Raw genomic sequence first — 21,217 nt, 5'->3', positions numbered from 1 at the left:
GATTACCTCACGAATAGAGTGCAATTTGTTTCAGTCGATGGGTGCAGCTCCAGTTGTCTCCCAGTCACCTCTGGGGTGCCCCAAGGAAGCGTCTTGGGGCCTTTGCTTTTTCAGATTTACATAAATGATATTGTTAATGTGGTTACTCCAGGAACTCATATTCGCTTGTTTGCTGATGATTGTGTCGTTTTCCGTCAAATTACGTGTACTAACGATCAAAACGAACTTGACCAGTGTCTTCGAAATGTTCTTGATTGGTGCAGCGAGTTTTCCATGGTTCTTAACACTGAAAAAACAGTTTCGATGCAAATAACACATAAAAAGAACCCAATTAACCACGTGTATACACTCGGATCATCAACACTAAAGCAGGTTAATAGCTACAAATATCTAGGTGTAACAATCACAAGCCGTCTTTCCTGGAACTCACATATAGATAACATATGCTCCTCTGCATTTAAAAAGCTGTGTTTTCTGAGGCATAAACTAAGAAATTCACCTTCTCACATAAAACTTCTAACGTATAACACTTACATCAGGCCAAAGCTCGAGTATGCTTCGGTTGTTTGGGACCCATTCACTAAACTTAACATAGATAAATTAGAAAGGGTTCAAAGAAAAGCTGTTAGGTTTATCTATTCCAAATTTAAAATCACCGACTCCCCCACTGACCTCATGGCGGCTAACAATATTGAAACACTTGAAACGCGAAGAGGAAAATATCGCCTTGAATTTCTTTATTCTTTACTTAACCATAAGTTTGCTTTGGATCCTTCACAGTACATATCCCCTCTAACCACACGTTATACCCGACATCATCACATTCACTCATTGACACCGTATTTTGCGAAAACTGACTGTTTTAAATATTCCTTTTTTCCGCGGACAATATCCGATTGGAACCATGTTATGACATCTTAATAGTTTGCAATATTTGTCTCCTTATTTTTATGTATATTTCTTTTCATTGTGTTCTGTATCTTTTGAGTTTTAAGAATATATGCCTGTCCTGCTTGGACCCTGAAAAGGGTCTGCAGTATGTACTAAATAAAAATAAATAAAAATATACCACCCGCCATGAACCCACTGCCGCTGATGCTCCTGCTCCGAACCTTCGCTACAGCCACTTGCCCTCACCTCAACGCCATCAGTCTTGTTCGCCCCAACCCTGTTGCTTCTCCTCACCACCAATTGCCGCCCGGAACGAGCTGGAAAACTAGGCACTGCAGCTTCTGGAGGTGAAGCTGTGTTGTTGGCCCTGCCCCCAAATCCTCTACTCTACCTACGAACCGAAACCTCTACCTACCTCTACGAACCGAAATCTTCTTGACAATGACGTTGACGGCTATCCTGATATGGCACTCATCGATACAGGAGAACATCTTTCTATTATGAGTGCTGCCTTCCGACGACAACTGAACAAGCTCCGCACCCCAGCGTCGGGACGCGTCGTCCGCGTTGCGGATGGCGGTACTGTGCCTATCATCGGCATGTGTACGACACATGTCAGCATCGCCGGCCGCCACACTCCTGTCCTCTTCACCGTAATTGCTCATTGCCCCATTCTCGGCCTCGATTTTTCTCTTCGCGCATTCTGCTCTTATTGACTGCTTTTTCAGTACCCTTCGCCTTGAGTTGCCAATGCTCGCAGAACATTCTGACGCACCCCACTGCCGCTTACGCCCCACCGGCTTTCTTCGCCTGCCGCCAAAGTCAATAGCTTACATTAAGGTATTGTCTTTCCCACCAGTTCCCGATGGCGAGTACCTCGTCACTCCTCTGCCTGACATTCCAATACAGTATGACGTGACTGTGCCTCACAGGTCAGGTCACGCCAGTTTATTTCCTTAAAGGTCCCTTTATCAGGGGTGTTACATAAGGGGTGGGGTACATCTCGCAACAACAATTCAACGTGATAACAAATGAAACATTTGAAAAGTGGTAGATACCCTGTATAAACAACTACATACTTGTGACAAATTGTCAATTTGAAGAAAAAGCAACAGTTATTTTGGCTAAGGAGAAGAAACAATGGCAATGGACAGTTCAGTTCAGTAACTAGTGGAACAATTGAAAAAAGGTGGGTACATTGCATACAATCGAAAACGTACGGTAGATGATGAATTTGTACAAATAAGTAAATTATTTGACAAAATTGAGGCAACCTCAGCAATGAACACATGGTGATTATTTGTATATACAACATGGTGGGAAAGGGCATTCCAATCATTTACTGTTCGAGAAAAAAAAAAAAGAAGCAGAGAAAGTGTTTGTGTGTGAGCGTGGTTTTAAAACTTAAAGCGGATGACGAGCGCATTGTGATATTTTTGCGGGTGGAATGATGTATGGCACACGATTAAGTGAACTGTAGAAAAACTTTAAAAAAAGACCAACGCTGGCTATCTTACGGCGTTGCGAGAGCGACTCTACTCAGATTTCTCTTTTAAGGATGATATGCTTCCGTCATATGAGTAGCATGAATGAATGTATCTTACTACATGATTTTGGAAGCGCTCAAGTGCGTTAACGAGATATTTTTGATATGGGTTCCAGATTGGTGACGCATATTCGACTTTAGGCCTGATAATTGATTTATACGCCACAAGTCTGACATCCTGAGGCACATGACGCAAGTGGCGCCTCACAAAGCCGAGTGTTTTGTTCGCCAATGATACTATGCTGTTGATATGCAGGCCCTAGTTAAGATCACAGGAAATTAAGACGTCTAAGTACTGTTAGATACGGGACTGCTTCCTCAGCCTACTTCAAGTTCACCAGACTACATCGAATCGCGCCACAGCTAATTAAGGAGAGCAGAAGCACGGATACCACATTCCTGAGGCGCGGCACATGCAAACAAGTTGGCGGCCCCTACTTCGTGTGCTGCCGGTGGAGCTATTCACTGCTTGACTGTTCCCGAAAGTGAAGCGAGAGCCTGGCACTGTTGCGGGTAAAGTGGATCCCGTAGCAAGACGGCTGTAATGCGCCGTGAAAACCTGGCGGCGTCGCCCCCATCCATCTGTAGTGACGGCGCATTGCAAGTCAGCAGGGCAAGACCGCAGGGGGACCAAGCAGCGACTCTCTTCGCCGGATGTGACTCCATTGCACGGGCGCCTACCATTGGCCGAAAATGACGACACCTGAGCGGGCTCGCCGATTGGCCGAAAATGGCGTCACCTGAACGGGCTCTCCCATTGGCCGAACGTGACGTGTCTTCGAGACACCGAAGGGCTTAAAAGACGCAGACTGGGAGCAGCAGTAGAGCATTCCTAGAGCATTCCTTGATTCATCTCTTTTGAGCTTCTTGCCACGGGCCGCAGCGTCCGAGTTGCTGCCGGCCTGTAATGACATTTAAGACCGTTAATTTCTTGGACGTCTCACTGTAAATAATGTAAATAAACCTCCCAACTTTTTCATCTCAAAGTCCTCCTCAACTCCTACAACTGGTTGCTAGCGGTGGGATCGCCTGCAAATGCAACATCTGGTGGCAGCGCTACGGATCCACCTTTGTCAAGAGAAATCCTGAGAAACCCAGAACAGCGAAAAAGAGCCTTCGTCCAAAGGAGTCCCGAGGAACTTGGAACAGTGAAGAAGAGAGAGCCTTCGTCCAAGTAGTCCTGAGGAACTGGGAGTAGTGAAGAAGAGCGAGCCTTCGACCCAGGGAGTCCTGAGGAACCGGGAACAGCGGACCAATCAACTAGATGGCAGGGCGCTCCAAACATAAGTGAGCGTGTGGTTTTTTTCCTTTTGATTCGCCAGTCTTCAAATGTTGTGTGTTCATTCTGATAGTTCTAGGAATCGGGAATTTGTTGCATTGTGTGTTTGCACAAATTAATTAAGGAAAACAGTTCTAACCACCAGTCGGGGCAGCTGCCATGGATCTTAGAAGGTTGACGAGGTTAGACTTGTTGTTGGTGTGCGACGATTTGGGAGTTGAGGCGGGCGAACAGATGAAAATGCCAGCTATCATAAAGGCAATTAAAGATAATGGCAATGATGATAAAAGCATTGAGCTTGCTTGGGAGGTGATAGAAGAACCACGGGAGCGTGAGCGTCGTGAACGTGAGAATGAGCGTCGTGACTGTAAGAGTGAGCATAAGCGTCAAGAATGTGAGAATGAACGGAAGCGTGAGCTTCAAGAACTTACTCTTAGGTGTGAGCATCACGAAAGTGAGAATGAACGTGAATGTGTGTATCAAAAATGTAAGCGTGAGCGTGAGCAAAAGTACGAGAGCGAGAAGGCAGCATTGATCAAACAGATACAATATTGTGATCAGTTAAAGGCACAGAGACAATGGCTGTCTGGAAATTCTGTAGGCAGTACAGAGCAAAAGAATGAGGAAATATCTGGCGGGTTTCCACAAAAAACCGACGAGAAAAGTAGTGCCTGTGAGATGAGCAGCCCATTCATACGCGAACAGAAAGGGCTAGCTGCTAACGATGCCTTAGGGGCAACAGAGGCCGTTAAAGGCCGTGGTGAGAGCGACGAGGTGCTGTGCCAACAGAGGACTGTAGAGACAGCTAGGCCAGCTGCGAACAAATTGGCACAGTTATTGAGCGTGTGCGTCGCATCTCATGGTATTGAAGTCGTTAGCGAAGTACAGGGTACTGTTGACCCGACAGACACGAGCACCCATGTAGAGTAAGATCTGCGTGCCGAAGTGAAGTGCCAGCTGGATGATGCAGTTGAGGGTAGTAATCAGGATTGCGAGCTACGTAGCTCAAGAGAAGACAACTGCATTGTTCAGGGATCGGTGCAGCTCTCCGCCAGTCTAGGTAGCCAAGAGAGGGATGATTTAGTTAAGGATCATTCAGACTGTGCGGGTAAGAGACCGATGCGGGCTGACGAGATGTGTAACGGCCAGCACGAGGCGCGAGAGAGCGACATGAAAGAGAATTCAAAGAAAAAGCGCCGCAGAAAGAAGCGTGCTAAAGATCGGAATGTGGTGACTAATGTAGCGCCGCCATTGACGGCGAGAGACCCAAGAGGACAGGGTGTGAAGAAAAGAAAGGTGCGGTCGTCACTGACGACGTGTGCGCATCAAGCACGTTCGAGCCACAGATCAAAAAGAGACTGAGAAGCGTGTTCTGCACGGATGCGGACAAAGGGCACGGGGCAGTTGAATTCCTCGTCGTTCCGTTGTTCTTTTCGAAGCTCAGCGTGTAGTACAAAAAGCGCAAGGTGGCAAGACAAGACCAGGTGGGGAGTAGCGACGCGGTCAATCGAGGTGGTGATGAAAACGGGGTGCCAGGACGCAAATTGGCAGGGGACTGTAACGTCTTGGGGAAGCTGATAGTGAGTCAGCCCTTTTGTTGTTCCTCGGTAGCCAGAGTAGCTTTCAAAGTGTGACCACCTTGAGTACGGCTCAAAAGTGAGTCAGTCGAAAATGTTTGGAACGGGAGGCAAACAGAGCTTCCGTAGAAGTGCAACGTTCTGTTTTGTTTTATTTTTTTGAGCATTGGATAATTTTCGCGATTTAAGTTTCTTTCAATATGTAAATGTATGAGCTTTGTTTGTGTTTTTGTTTGCGAAGCTCTGATATTAGAATGATGAGTTTTATGTAAGCATGTAGTATCGCGAGGTGTTCATTAATAAGTAGATAGGCTTTCTTTTTTGTGTGTGAGTAACCTGAGTGTCAAGGTTATCGGTGAGAGGCCTATCGTAACGCGCATGTGTATTTGTTAACCTTCTTTTTTTTGTTTTGTTTTTATTTATTTTAACCACGTAAGTTTTCAGGAAGTGCATCATTTGCACTGAGAAGCGTTCTTAGTTCCATTAGTGCGTGTCCTGTGTGGACGGAAGGAAGCAGATTTATGACTGGGTTGCTCGTGTGTGTTGAGGGCAGCCGTATTCTGACTTCTTTAGTGAGCGTGCGTAGAACAAGTAATTAGAAGACGAATCATTTTTTTAAAGAGTTATGCGGAGTGCGTAAGTTACGCCAATTAAGTTCTTGTTTAGGTTACGTGTCCTGTAGGGACTAAAGAAAGACACGTGTGTAGGCGTAATGAAAAGTTTGCCTACGACGCAAGTACGCGTTCTGATTAGTAACCAGAAGGCTAGCGCGCTTGTGATTACGTACTTGTGAAGTTCACCAGACTGTTCAGTGGCACCAATACGTGCGATAAGTATGCCACTGCGATAGGTTGGAAACATGCTGTTCGAGTAGTTATGCCACTTAAGTTATGTTCGGCTGTTTTCATTGTTTGCCATGGCAACGACCCATTGTTTTACTACAACAACGACACTCTGGTCTTGTCGGCATTCGGGGAGAAATGGATAGCGGTTTGGAAAGGTGGTTGGAACTGCTTTGTCAAAATTGGGGAAATAAAAGATCAGGGTTCATTTTGACTCAGCAATAGCCTGGCGAGTAAGGGGTGAAGAGCTTGTGCTTACGCGTGTTGCAGCGCTGTGTTGTTTTGTTTGTTTGACGTATGTTCTCCAGGGCCCCGGATCCGGAAGTTCCTCAAACGAGGCTCGACACCAGTACCCTGCAGCTTCTTTCAGCGTTCCTCATGGCCAGCGAATTGAGTTCACCGGCCATTCAGAACAACCGGGGCGAGGACGAGCTGTTATATATGGAGCTGTTTCCTGCGATTACTTCGAGTTCCCCAAACCACTTCGAATCGCAGCACAGCTAATTGAGGAGCGCAGAAGCATGGATACCACATTCCTGAGGCGCGGCACGTGCAAACAAGTTGGCGGCCCCCACTTCGTGTGCCGCCGGCGGAGCTATTCACTGCTTGACTCTTCCCGAAAGTGAAGCGAGAGCCTGGCACTGTTGCAGGTAAAGTGGATCCCGAAGCAAGGCGGCTGTAACGCGCTGTGAAAACCTGGCGTCGCGCCCATCCATCTATAGTGATGGCGCATTGCAAGTCAGCAGGGCAAGACTGCAGGGGGACCAAGCAGCAGCTCTTTTCGCCGGGTGCGACTCCATCCCAGGGGTGCCTACCATTGGCCGAAAATGACGACACCCGAGCGGGCTCACCGATTGGCCGAAAATGGCGTCACCTGTACGGGCTCTCCCATTGGCCGAACGTGACGCGTCTTCGAGACACCGAAGGGCTTAAAAGACGCAGACCGGGAGCAGCAGTAGAGCATTCCTAGAGCATTCCTTGATTCATCTCTTTCGAGCTTCTTGCCATGGGCCGCAGCGTCTGAGTTGCTGCCGGCCTGTAATGACATTTAAGACTGTTAATTTCTTGGACGTCTCACTGTAAATAATGCAAATAAACCTTCCAAGTTTTTCATCTCAAAGTCCTCCTCAACTCCTGCAGTCCTTGAATGATTTTACTGTTTCAATGCGATTGTTGGCTGTTGTGTAAGAATGCAAGAAGGGTGTACGACATACGTTTACATTTTTTTGGATTAAGAGTCATTAGCCATTGGGTGCTCACATTGGATACATTGGCTCACATTGGCCAATGGGTGCACATTGGGTGCTCACAGTGTACTTACTATTACTGCAAACTGCACTCGCATACCTATCTTTAACTTTGGCGTATACCTGTCTTTAACTTTGGACTGGCAAAGCAAATTCTACCACAAGGTATTTGCCTTGCCACCATTTATTGTCTTCGTGACCATCACGTGGCAGCATTATTGACCGATGGTTCTCGCGAGCTTAGCATGCTCCTCGCGCCAGCCTCGGGCGCTGATTCCAACATAAAGAAAATGGCTGCGACGAACCTGTCCTCTACACAGGCTGAAGACCTTTGCCAAGTACATAATATCATCCTACCGAGATATTTTTTATTTCGACAATCACCCTTTAGGCCAGACACTCGCGGTCAAGCATCGGATTCTTACTGGCGATGCTAGCCTATTCACCGACGACTGTATCGAGTTTCTGCGTTGGAACGCCGAGTAATTCAAAATGAAGTGAACAAAATGCTAGATAAAAACAGCATTGAGCCTTCTTCGAGTCCCTGGGCGTCACCTGTGGTGTTGGTTAGGAAGAAAGATGGCATGTGGCACTTCTGTGTAGACTACCATCTTCTGAGCAACATTACTAAGAAGGACGTCTACCCGCTCCCACCTATAGACGACACTCGACTGCCTGCACGGTTCCAGCTATTTCTCGTCTATTGATGTTCGTTCAGGATACTGGCAGATTGCTGTTGATGATATGGACAGAGAAAAACTGCGTTCGTCACACCTGATGGCCTATACCAATTTAAAGTAATGTCGTTTGGATTATGCAATGCTCCTGCCACCTTTAAGCGTATGATGGACTGCTTGCTCCAAGGTTTCAAATGGTCCACATGTCTCTGCTACCTCGACGACATCATCGTCTTCTCGCCAACGTTCGACACTCACCTTGAGCTGTTTAACAGCAATACTTGATGTATTTCGAAAGGCGAAGCTGAAACTTAACTCGCCCAAATGTCGTTTTGACCATCGACAAATTACTCTTCTGGGCCATCTCGTTGACGATGCCGGAGTACAGCCTGATCCCGACAAAACTCACGCTGTTCAAGAGTTTCCGGTTCCGAAGACAGCCGCAGACGTTCGAAGTTTTGTAGGGCTATGCTCGTGCGTTCGTCGTTTTGTTTCAGATTTTGTGATAATTGCTAGACCCCTCACTAATCTTTTAAAGAAAGGCGTACAATTCTCATGGGGTATTGCAGAAGGCGGCGGGTCTTCTCTCGTCTCGTCACTCTTCTAACCTCACCACCCATTCTCGCCCACTTCGACCCTGATGCCCCTAAAGAATTGCATACAGATGCCAGCGGTCATGGCGTAGGTGCCATCTTAGCCCAGCGTCAGCGTGGCCAGGATCGCGTTATTGCTTATGTGAGCCACCTCCTCACACCATCAGAGTGCAACTATTCCATTACGGAACGAGAATGCTTTGCTGTAGTCTGGGCGGTTGCGAAGTTCCATCCTTACCTTTACGGTCGCCCTTTTTCCGTAGTCACCGACCATCATGCTCTCTGCTGGCGCTCATCGCTAAGAGATCCTACAGGCCGACTTGGTCGATGGGCATTGAGGCTGCAGGAATTTTGATATTCCGTGGTCTACAAGTCTGGCCGCCTGCACCAAGACGCTGACAACTTGTCGCGTTACCCTGTTGACGACTCCGACTCCTCAAATATTGCCAGCTGCTTCATTTCGCCGACGAGCAATGTCTTGACGCCTACATCAGAGCACTCATAGACCGTTTTGAACACTCTCTGGCCGATGCTACTCTACGCCTTTTCGTCCTATGCGATGGTACTCTGTATCGTCGTAACCTTCATCTGGACGGCTCCGAGTTCCTACTTGTAATACCTAAACACCTCCGCTCTCCCCTTCTAGAAGAGCTTCATGACACACCAACGGCAGGCCACCTCGGCATATCTCGAACCTGTGACCATGTCTGTGGCCGTTTCTTCTGGCCGGGCCTTGCCCATTTCGTACAACGTTACGTTGCCGCTTTTGAACTTTGCCAACAACGTAAAAGCCTTCCCAGCTCCCCGCTGGTTACCTGCAGCCGCTTGACATTTGTGCCGAGCCCTTTCACCGTGTCGGCTTGGACCTTTTCGGCCCATTTCCGGAATCTATATCAGGAAACAAGTGGGTTGCAGTCGCGGCAGGCTACGCGATTCGCTACGCCATAATTCGTGCTCTTCCAACCAGCTGCACAGCTGATGTTGCGGACTTCCTCCTACATGATATCATTTCGATGCATGGTGCTCCGCATCAATTGCTAACAGACCGTGGCCGTACGTTTTTGGCCAAAGTCATTGACGACATCATGCATGCCTGCTCAATACAACGTAAATTTACCACCTCCTACCACCGCCACATGAACGGCCTCACTGAGCGTTTGAACCGCACCCTTACAGACATGCTGTCCAAATAAGTTTCAGACGACCACCGTGACTCGGACCTGGCTCTACTTTACATTACCTTTGCGTACAACTCTTCCTGTCTCGAAACTGGTGGCTTTTTCCCGTTTTACCTCTTGTATGGCCGTGAACCGACACTACCACTGGACACTGTGCTTCCGTCCGCCACAGCTTCCACTAACGATTATGCCCATGCTGACCATGCTTGCCAACTCGTGTGCGCTCATCTACAAGTGTCACAAGACAAACAGAAGCAACGCTATGACCTCCGTCACCGTATGTCCATTTTGTGCCCGGCACTCTCGTATTGCTTTGGTCACCATCGCGTAAAGTTGGCATTTGTGAAAAAACTGCTTTCCTGTTACACAGGCCCATATCGCATGCTCCGCAAAGTGACCGATGTCACCTATGAAATTGTCCTAGCCATGCCCACTGTGTCCTCCACTGTGACAACCAGTGACATTGTCCACATTGCCCGACTCAAGCCCTACAACTCTCCACGCGCCTTGGATATTGAACAGCACCGTGACGGCGGTTTTGCTGCCGGGGGGGGGGGGTAGTATTATGATATCATCGAGCGATGCTCAAGAGACGAGTCACCGCGAGAACGACGATGAAGTAGGTCGGTGCCCTTGGCGCGAGCGAGTGTCGGCCTGGCTCCCTGGCTCCAGTGTAAATAGCCTGTAAATAGCCTCTTTCATCTGTGTCTTTCCACATGTAACAATATGATCAGTAATCTCGAAGGTATAATAGAGGAAGCAAAATAATTCTATACTGACCTGTACAGTATCCAGAGGCCTCAGGAGTGCTCTATTAAAAACAATGAAAAGTATACAGAAACTCCTCCTATAACTAGAGATGAGGTCAGAAGGGCCTTGCTAGGCATGAAATAGAGAAAAGTGGCAGGAGAGGGTGGAATAACAGTCGATTTAATCAAACATGGAGGAGACATACAGTAATGCCAGGGAAACTGGCGGCTCTCTATACGAAGTGTCTATCGACTGCAAGGGTCCCAGAAAACTGGAAGAATGCAAACATTATACTAATCCACAAAAAGGGAGACATTAAAGAACTGAAAAATTATAGGCCTATTAGCTTACTTCCAGTCAATTGTTTTTGAAAATGCCATCACTTTTGCAAGATTTTGTCTAACTTGGCACCGGGTGCAGAGCAACAGTGCTCCACGTAAGCAGCAGCATTTCTCCAGCGCACGCTGTCTCCCATAGACGCTGACGCATACAGTGCCAAGTGCAAAAGTGATCGTATCTCGTATACTCGAAGGCAGTCAATAGAGATTACGGCCCCTTAGCGCAAATCTACATCTGATCCTGAATCTGCACACGATGCCTGTCAGGTGGCACCGAAACCAGCATTCTTGAAGCAACAGATTGCATATTCCCGGACGATCGCTTAATCACGGCCCGATCCATCATACTCCAAGCTGCGACCGCCATCTCAAGCGCCATATTCCATGTCGGTGAAATGGATTTCCTTGTTTTTGCTACATTTTGCTCACCGAGGCGCACATTACGGACTGCACTAGTAGTGTGAAAAAACCGTTGTCACATGCCGGTAGCAACATGTGTGCCGCTTCGAACGGGTATGGTGATCATCAAAGAAGATGGCGTCCATGACGTGTTTCCGGTGCACGCGATTACAAGAAAAATGTCGGGGCCCATGCCAGTGTAATGTGGTAGTATTTTACGCAATTTTAGTGCAAAGCAAGCACATTTGAGCACATTTGGAGCATTTGGAGCAGGTAATATGCGGGGTTACGTTCCGGCAAATTTAGTTAATGCAAAATTGTAGTACAGTGACATTTAGTCGTCGAGAGGTACGAAATGCATCGAATCCTATGGGCGTTGACCAGGGATACGGATATTTTGTTGTCGCAGGGTTTCGCTATTGCGGGTTTCAATAATAATATTTGGGGTTTTACATGCCAAAACCACTTTCTGATTATGAGGCACGCCGTAGTGGAGGACTCCGGAAATTTTGACCACCTGTGGTTCTTTAACGTGCACCTAAATCTAAGCACACGGGTGTTTTCGCATTTCGCCCCCATCGAAATGCGGCCGCCGTGGCCGGGATTCGATCCCGCGACCTAGGCTCAGCAGCCCTACACCATAGCCACTGAGCAACCACGGCGGGTATATTGCGGGTTTCGACTGCATTTTGTTTGAGGTGTAATTAGTATGATAATGCCATGACATATTGGAAGAAAATATAACCCCTAGGCATTTGAACTGCTCTACTATTTCTACAGGACATGAATTTAAAGTAATATCTTCATGCAGTGGGATCAGTTTATTTTTCGGTGTAAAAATTACAGCCTTACTCTTACCCTCATTGAGTTTCATTGAATTATCAGTGGACCAATCCTCGAGGGCATTCATTACGACGTTACATTGATCAATAAGTTTGAAACTATTATTACCGGCAAAGAACAGACTTGTATCATCCGCATAGATGACAAACTTTGTGTTATGGTTAATGTTTATCTATATCATTTATACAAATGTTGAAGTGTAAGGTCCTAGCGTACTTCCTTGAGGGACACCGCATATGAGGGCTTTCGGTTCAGACTGTATACCATTAATTAATACCACTTGTTGCCTAAATGATAGGTAGGAGTTCAGTAATGATAGTGCTTTCCCTCGGAAACTATAGCGCTGCAATTCATTTAACAAGATTGTATGATCCACGAGGTCAAAAGCCCTTGAAAAAATCCACAATCTTACTAGTGACAATAGCTTCGTTTTCTAGTTGTGTTATTATATATTGTGATGCAGCAGTTATCACGACGTTTATTATGCATCGGAGATGCGGCGAACAGACCACGCCCAAAGCACGATCACCCAAGAGCGAGCCCCACAAGCGATGAAGAACCCCATATGAACCCCACATGATGATGATCATGTACAGATGACAATGTATAGCTTATAAATGCCCACACTAATGCCCCCTCGCGCGAGAGCGGCCATCCTGGCCGCAATTCAAAGGGGTGGCGAACGCCGCGTGAAAGGCTTCATACAGGAAACATGCACAACCTCAGCAGCGTGGCAGCGGCGGTCATTTGGAACAATAACTGGTGCCACGCGATAATTAACCGGAGAGGTCTGCTCCAAGACTTTGTAGGGGCTGATGAACCGAAGCTGAAACTTGTCACACAAGCCAGGAGTATGAACTGGTGTCCAGAGCAGCACTTCCTCGCCAGGGCGGAAGCACACAACGCGGTGAGAGGCGTCGTAGTGCTGCTTGGGGTCCTGTTGCCGTGCTTCAGTGTTGATGCGGGCGAGCTGGCAACAATGCAGAATGCGGGACACATATTCTTCACAGGAGGATGGGCATCGATCGACAATTGGCGCGAAGAAAGAGACGTCAAGGCAGGAAGAAGGCGAACGACCATAGACAAGGTAAAACGGCGAGTAAACGGTCGTGCGTTGAACGGCGGTATTGTACACAAAAGTGAAGAATGGCAAAATTGCGTCCCAGTTTCTCTGATCTGGTTCGATGTACATAGTGAGCATTTCAGACAGCGTGCGATGAAATCGCTCCATTAGGCCATTGGTTTGCGGATGGTAACTGGAGGTAGTCTTGTGGGTGGTTCCGGAGGCTCTGAGTACTTCGTCTACTACTTGCGAGAGGAATGCTTTTCCACGGTCGCTCAGGAGAATGGGAGGAGCACCGTGACGCAGTATTAACGCTTGAAGTACGAATGCAGCAACTTCAGACGCTGAGGCAGAACTCACACAAGCTGTTTCGGCGTAGTGTGTCAAGTAGTCAACGGCTGTCACAATGCATCGTTTACTGGTGAGAGTCACAGGAAGAGGACCATACAGGTCAATGCCAATGACTTCAAATGGTTGCGACAGACACGGAACCGGTTGCAGTTGTCCGCTTGGAGCTGATGTAGGGAGCTTTCGACGCTGACATAGGACGCAGGAAGCCACATACCTCGCTACACTGGCGGACAAGCCAGGCCAGTAGAAGCGACCTTTGATGCGGTCATAGGTTTTCTGGAAACCAAGGTGACCAGCAGTCATGTCGTCGTGAGAAGCCTGCAGGACATGAGCGCGTAGAGAGCGTGGCAGGACAGGAACCCAGCGTTGACCGTCAGGGTGATAGACATGACGGTACAGGACGCGGTTGTCAATCTTAAATTGCGTCAGCTGTCGACGAAGGCCGGCGTTAGGCGGGCGCGAAGCTCCTTGAAGGTGGTCTATGATGCGCCGACAGTAAGAGTCTGCAAGTTGCTGAGATTGGAAAAATCTGTTGCCGTGTGTAGGCATCTCCTCCACAGTGGCCAAAGCGAAAGCATGTGAAGAGGGGTCGTGCGTAAGCTTTTCACGGATGATAGTTGGAGGTCCTCTGCTTGGTGTCATAGGAAGCGGACAGCGAGAAAGCGCGTCTGCATCCTGGTGTTTTTTTCCACACTTGTAGGTAATAGTGAAGTCGTATTCTTGCAGACGAAGGATCCACCGACCAAGTCGTCCAGACAAGTTCTTTAGCGTCGAAAGCCAGCACAACGCATGATGGTCTGTAATTATGGTGAAATGGCGGCCGTGAAGATAAGGTCGAAACTTCTCCACAGACCAAACGATAGCTAGGCATTCCTGCTCCGTGATGGTGTAATTCTTTTCGGCGTTTGTGAGAACGCGACTTGCGTACGTGACGACCCTCTCACCTAAAGTGTCGTCTCGCTGTAGGAGAATGCCACCAATGCCGTGACCACTAGCATCCGTATGCAGGAGGGTAGGAGCAGCTTCATCAAAATGGCGAAGTACTGGTTCAGAGGTGAGAGCACGCTTTAGATGTGCGAATGCTGATTCACATTCTGGAGACCACACAAAGAAAACATTAGAACCCAGTAATTTGTGCAGAGGTGACACTATTGAGGCGAAGTCTTGTATGAATCGGCGAAAATAAGAAGCGAGGCCTAGGAAACTGTGCAAATCTTTGGTCTTTTCGGGACGAGGGAAATGCTGAACTGCCGAAACCTTGTCAGGATCTGGACGAATGCCATCTTTGCTCACAATGTGACCTAACACCTTGATCGATCGTCTTGCTCGCAAAATGACATTTCTTGGTGTTTAGCTGAAGTCCAGCGTTGGCAAGGCACGTGAGAACTTCATCCAGACGTTTCAGGTGCTGAGAGAAGGTTGACGAGAAAACAACAATATCGTCCAGATAGCAAAAGCAAGTCTTCCACTTCAGGCCACGAAGAACGGTGTCAATCATGCGTTCGAACGTTGCGGGCGCATTGCAGAGGCCGAAAGGCATAACATTAAACTGGTAGAGCCCATCTGGTGTCGAAAATGCTGTTTTCTCTTTATCGTCCTCATGCATAGGTATCTGCCAGTAGCCAGAACGCAGATCGAGACTTGAGAAGTACTCGGCACCCTGCATGGAATCCAAAGCATCGTCTATTTGCGGCATAGGGTATACGTCCGTGCATGTGATCTTGTTAAGTGCTTGGTAGTCGATACAAAATCGAACAGAGCCGTCTTTTTTTACGAACCAAAACAACGGGGGATGACCAAGGGCTAGCAGAGGGGCGTATTATGTTCCGTTGGAGCATGTCGGTGACGTTCTCGTCAATGACTTTTCTCTTGGCTAGCGATACGCGATACGGTCTACGGCACACGATAGATGTGCCATCTGTCTCTATCCGATGCGTTGCACGAATTTAGGGTTTGCAGCTCTGTATGCTGCATCAATTTGTGTGGAGCTGGCACTTGAATGGAGCATCCGGTGACATGTTTAATCATTCCAATGCTGTTTGATATGCATCGCAGAGAGGTTTGAATCGAAGTTTTTCCCAACGAAGATGAATGCGCATCAAACGAAGCTTCATGTTTTTGGAGCAAAGCAAGCAACTGTTGTGACTGCGAAGGTGTCAGGTCGGAACTGATGGCAGCTGCAAGAGCTGAAGGAGATGCGGTCTGTCCAGTGCAAGGAATTTCAGAGGAACCTGCTTTAAAGGAAACAACAGAGATAGACTCCAATTCAGTGGCGCAAGCCAATGTAGTGCTTTTAGGGATGAGAATCTTTTCGGATGTCGGGTTTGTAACGCAGAGAAGTGCAAAGCCATGATCAAACCGAACCAGCCCTGATGCAAAGGCTATCCCTCTTGCGAGGCAGCGTGCAGATGGTAATACGAGCACGTCGCCGCAGTCAATGACATCAGACGTGATAGTAACAATGCTTTGGTGGCGAGGTGGTAGCGCGGTATCTTCTGCAGCAAGCAAGTGAAGTGGTGCGTCATCTACATGAAGTGAATAGGTCGTGTCAGTAATGTGGAGAACGCGTTGCCCGCAGCATATGGAGGCTGAGACCGTAGAAAGAAAATCCCATCCCAATATGAGCTGCTGATCACACGAACTTAGCACTGCAAATTGCACGTAATGCAGAAGTTCGTCAATGGAAATACGAGCAGTGCACATGGCGATAGGTCAAATGGTGGCCCCTTGAGCAGCGAGTAGCGTTGGTCCATCATAGGGGGTCGTAACTTTCCGGAGTCGTGAGCACAATGCACGGTGAATAATTGAAACACTAGCACCAGTATCTGTCAAAGCTTCGACTTGTACACCTTCTACTATAACCAATATCATATTCTACAGACGCGATGGAGGAATTTCTGTCCTGTCGTTCGATGCAGCTTTTCCTCCAAAAGCTGCATAATTCAGTTTTCTGGACGGCGCTCGGCGAATTGAGAAGCAGGTCGAAGTGGGGACGTAGAGCGGCGAAGGGGTGACAGCGAGCGGCGTCTCGCAGTACGATACGTCGGAACCGTCTCGGAGGCTACAGTCGGTGATGGAGAGCGGCCGTGCGGAGGAGCATAAGGACGGTGTTGGCCATGCAGGTTCCCTAGATGTTGGATAGTAGCTCCGGGCGAAAAGTCATCCCAATCGTATGTGTCATATCCACGATGCTCGTCTTGCTGGCGCTTGCGGCAAAAATGTGCTATATGGCCACGATAGTCGCAGTAGTAGCAGATGGGACGAGGAGGACACCACTGCGGATAGGTGGTTTGGGTAGGTGCGCTGGTAGTCAGGGAAGCCATGTGGGCTGGCGTTGGTTTTTGAGGCATCGGTGGAATGATGACTGGAGTAACGGCGGCTACTTGTGCGTACATTGGTGGGGCCCGAGGGGTTGGAGGGTCCCTGTACGCTGAGCCAGCCATAGACGCCAATTCCTCCTTGACAACGTCTCGCAGGTTGGTATCCAATACATGAGAAGGCATAGGCCCTGCGGCGAAGCCAAGATACTGTAGCCCTTCGCGAATTATTGCGCGGATCATTGCTTGTAACGTGGGGTCGTTGGCGGTAGTGGTTGCAGTGGTGTCTGGCTGCAACCGTACTGATTCGAGTTCGTCGAGGCGCTGGCAGGTAGCGACGATATCAGTGACGGTAGCGGGGTTCTTGATGGCTAAGGCATTGAAAGCGACCGCACCGATGCCTTTGAGGATATGGCGAACCCTGTCTGATTCGGTCATGGCCGTGTTCATGCGTCGACAAAGAGCAAGCACATCCTCGATGTACGGGGTATAAGATTCCCCGAGTTGTTGCTTTCGAGTGTCGAGCATCATTTTTGCTAGGGCGGAACGAACAGCCAGTGTGCCGAAGATTTGGCGGAGCTGCTGTTTGAAAGCACTCCAGTTCGTAAAATCAACCTCATGGTTGAAAAACCAAGTCTTCGCTACTCCTGTGAGACAAAAGGCGACGTGACAAAGCTTGGACGCGTCGTCCCAACGGTTAGCCGAACTCACTCGGTCGTAGTCGTCCAACCAATCCTCGACGTCTTCACCGCGAAGTCCAGCAAACAGATGGGGATCACGCTGGTAGCCACTGATAATCCAATACGGAGAGGCTGGGGTAGCCGAGGCCGAGATGGTTGAAGTAGAAGTGCCCGTTGGCTCGTCCTGCGACATATTGGCAGACAGCTGGCACAATCGGCGACCTGATCGAAGCTCCAGGAGGTTCAGCGGGGAGTCAGAGGATGGAGGACTGTAAAGCACACTCCACCACTTGTGATGCAGCAGTTATCACGTTTATTACGCGTCGGAGATGCGGCGAACCGACCACGCCCAAAGCACAGATCACCCAAGAGCGAGTCCCACAAGTGATGAAGAAGAACCCCATATGAACCCCACATGATGATGATCATGTACAGATGACAATGTATAGCTTATAAATGCCCACAATATTCTTTTTGATCGAGTAATGCAGAATCAGTTGATTTGCCTTTGCAAAAGCCAAACTGAAATGGTGTTAGCAGGGTAAATTTATGAAGGAAGTTAGAGAGTCTTAGATGAAGCATTCTTTCAAAGGCTTTTGGGAACACTGGCAGATTTGAGATTGGTCTGTAATTTCCAAGGACATTTCGATCTCCTTTTTTAAAAGAGACAGTGACTTTTGCTAATTGCAGCTTTTTGTGATGTGAGCAAGTATCGATGTGATAATTTCAACTAGATGCTTGACTGGCTGAATTTGAATGTCATCAATGTTACAGCTACTGCTGTCGCTGAGATTTCTTACCACTGACACTAGTACTTCAGCTTTCGCTACACGATGCAGGAAAACTGATTCATCATTTCAAGTGTGTATATATTTGCAAGCATCAAATTGAGCAGCGCTAGTAGTCATTTTTGTTAAAAACGTATTGAACACATTAGCCAATTCCACACCAGAAATGTCCTTTAAATCAATATTTAATTTGCTTCATCTTGCCAATTTGGTCAATCTTGCCGACAGTGTTCTATGTCAAGCATTCTTGACTTCTAGAAGCAATAGCTGATAGGAAGTTCGTGCAGATTGCAGTTTTTTAGTCAATTTATTCCTGTATTTCTTAAACACTGCAAGGTCCTCAGCCTGATGAGTGCACAAAAATTAGTGTATAACTTTTGTTTGGCTGTATTTCTCTGCGGAGCTCTAGCGTTATCCACGGCTAGCAAGTTTTGTGACCTCTCATGTGGGTCACAGGAGGAAAACAGTCATGATAAATTTGTTTAAAGGTATCAATAAACATATTATAAGCTAAATCTGTATCATCTAGTTCAGCTATCCTACTCCGATCTATTTTCACGAGCTCGTCACCAAGGATGTCAGTGATGTCCCTGTACATGCTTGGTATGTCACTGATGTAGATTTTCTCCCTATTGTACCAGGCTTCTCTACGCAAACAAATGCAGGAAGATGATCACTTATGCAACAAAATAAAACGCCCGATATAAGATTCGTCTGCATAGAGTTAGTGATAATCTGATCAAGCACGCAATGGTTTTCACTTGACTCTTGTTGGCATATTAATCAGGTTAACAAAGCCATTAGACACAATGGTTGTGTTAAAATCTCTAGCAGGCAGGCTGGGAATATTCAGATTAATATTAAGATCACCACAAGCTATTACCGTTTACTGATTATAACACTGAACAACAGAAGCCATAAACAGGTCATAAAACTGCAGAAATTATGAAATATTGCCGGCTGGAGGCCAGTATCATACAGAAGACACAGTGCTTTGTGTATTATAATCTCTGGTTATTACAGTGCACGATTCAAGTGCTTGACCTTGTGCATCATTTGCTGAGCAATATTGCGACACCACCACCATTTTGCCTGTTTATGTAACATGTGGTATAGTCTTTCAATCTGACGACATCATAGTCACAAGTGCTCCATGTCTCCGTTAGCATTATTGCAGAAAATTGAAAAGAGCATGCGGCGAAAAATTCTTCTAAGCGCAATATTTTGTTTTTCACTGGCCTACCTAGTATTCAGGTGAATACATTTGTGAGAAGCTGTCGAGAACTTTGACACTGCTTGGTTCACATCATTAGACAAAAAGTAGCGAGTCTCATCCATCGCGCTTTCTTTGAACACAAAAGAATAAACTTAGCATCAGTTATACCAAGGTCGTCTTTACTCCTTATAGCAATGGCAACTGCTCAACTGGACTTTTGAGTGAGAATTTTTTCATTTACATACCAGATGAAATCATAGCCTTTTGCTTTCTCTTTCGCAGATCGAAAAAGTTATCTGTGGTAATGAGTTAAATTTTCCTGAATGAAAACTTTCGGTTCACTGTTCTTGAGCGCATTCTTTTTCTGCAGCCATGTGCGCCTTATCTGTTGTCTGGCAAACCTGATGATAATTCCATTATCTTGTCTCGCTGGCAGGCCTGATACTTGAGCGTCAGTCTCGAAGCGTGCCGGCAACCTGGTCCAGTGATGACAATAGGTTCTCACCAGCAACTACAGGGACACCATGTACTTCCGGATTAAGCCGCCGGTTGCGAAATTCTAGGTCATTTACTTGTCGCCGAAGTTGATTTATCCCTCAAGGTATAGAGGATGGTGGAGTATAGAAATAATAAAAACCAAGGATGACACATTAACATGTACAGGCACACAACAGCATGAAATTTTCAAAGCTCACGCAATTCAAAGTTTAAACAATTTTTGTTGTTACTTAGAAGTACCTGCTCACATACAGTGACAGGCATTGTACTACGTTGGAGCTTGCAGTGCTTTGGTGGCATGCAAGACTGATAAAAACTTGTGAAACAACTTTCTGCAGTCCCACAGCATGCGTTCAGGCCTTCTTATCTGGTGCTACATCTTTCAGCCCTTTCAGAGTGCACTGTTGGCTGTGAGAGCAGACAGCGGCCATTAAAAAAAATTTATTTTGGTTACACTGCTTGGAAAGGGAACAAGTGTTCTAAAACAGTTTTGCTTTGAATCTTACTCTCTGCGAATGTTCTCGTGCAGCGGAGGTGTTGTACACACGGGACTGTCTGTCCAATCTGGAGGCATATCGGCATGACATCCCGGCAGACACCTACGAGGGCTGCCGACCTGCAGCCGAGAGCCCCAAGCTGGCCGTTTACGTTGACAACAACATCAAGGAGCTCGAGCTGAAACGGTGCGGCATTTTCATTCTACTGCAGAGGTCTCAAAGATTGCTACGTGGTCATAAAGATGGAACTAGTGGCAGACAGGCAGAGGGCACTGAATAACTTCAGCGCTGCCACTGCTGCTTGTGTTATGTCAGGCAAGCTTAATTAGGTCCCCTGAAAATTCCCATCTGCTTCTATTCTATGCCAACTAGATCTGGTCTATCACTTCTGCTGTCAGCTTAAATTGAAATGCAATTACTGCCTTTTATGTGCAATTACTGCATAGAAGGAAAGTGCAATGTGTAAACGCTTGGTAGCCGGTTTCAAAGCATGGCATAGTCCCAAGCGTGTGTTTTGGAGGCTGAATTAAGGCACTGTTACAAATGCAGGTGGAATTGGAAATGAAATAATGCATTGTATAGTCTCGGAACAGTTAGCATTTGAATTTATGCACAGTAGACTTAGGTTAATTTTTTATGACTGGAGG

The 21,217-nt window shown here is 47.2% G+C and overlaps 1 protein-coding gene across 3 annotated transcripts in view; it reads left to right on the top strand.

Moving 5' to 3' along the window:
* crim (QVR superfamily protein crim) overlaps positions 1-21,217 on the top strand; it is a 101,544-nt gene that overhangs the window by 70,324 nt on the left and 10,003 nt on the right. For all 3 annotated transcript variants that reach the window (XM_065450140.2, XM_065450137.1, XM_065450139.2), the window contains exon 3: positions 20,603-20,756. In XM_065450140.2, the coding sequence (XP_065306212.1) occupies positions 20,603-20,756 (154 nt within the window). The remainder of the gene's footprint in view (positions 1-20,602; positions 20,757-21,217) is intronic.

The sequence above is a fragment of the Dermacentor albipictus genome, chromosome 3 (genome assembly GCF_038994185.2).
Source record: "Dermacentor albipictus isolate Rhodes 1998 colony chromosome 3, USDA_Dalb.pri_finalv2, whole genome shotgun sequence".
In the NCBI taxonomy this organism is placed as follows: Eukaryota; Metazoa; Arthropoda; class Arachnida; order Ixodida; family Ixodidae; genus Dermacentor; species Dermacentor albipictus.
Note: the sequence above shows the minus strand (reverse complement) of the source record. Positions and strands in the feature narration are given on the sequence as shown.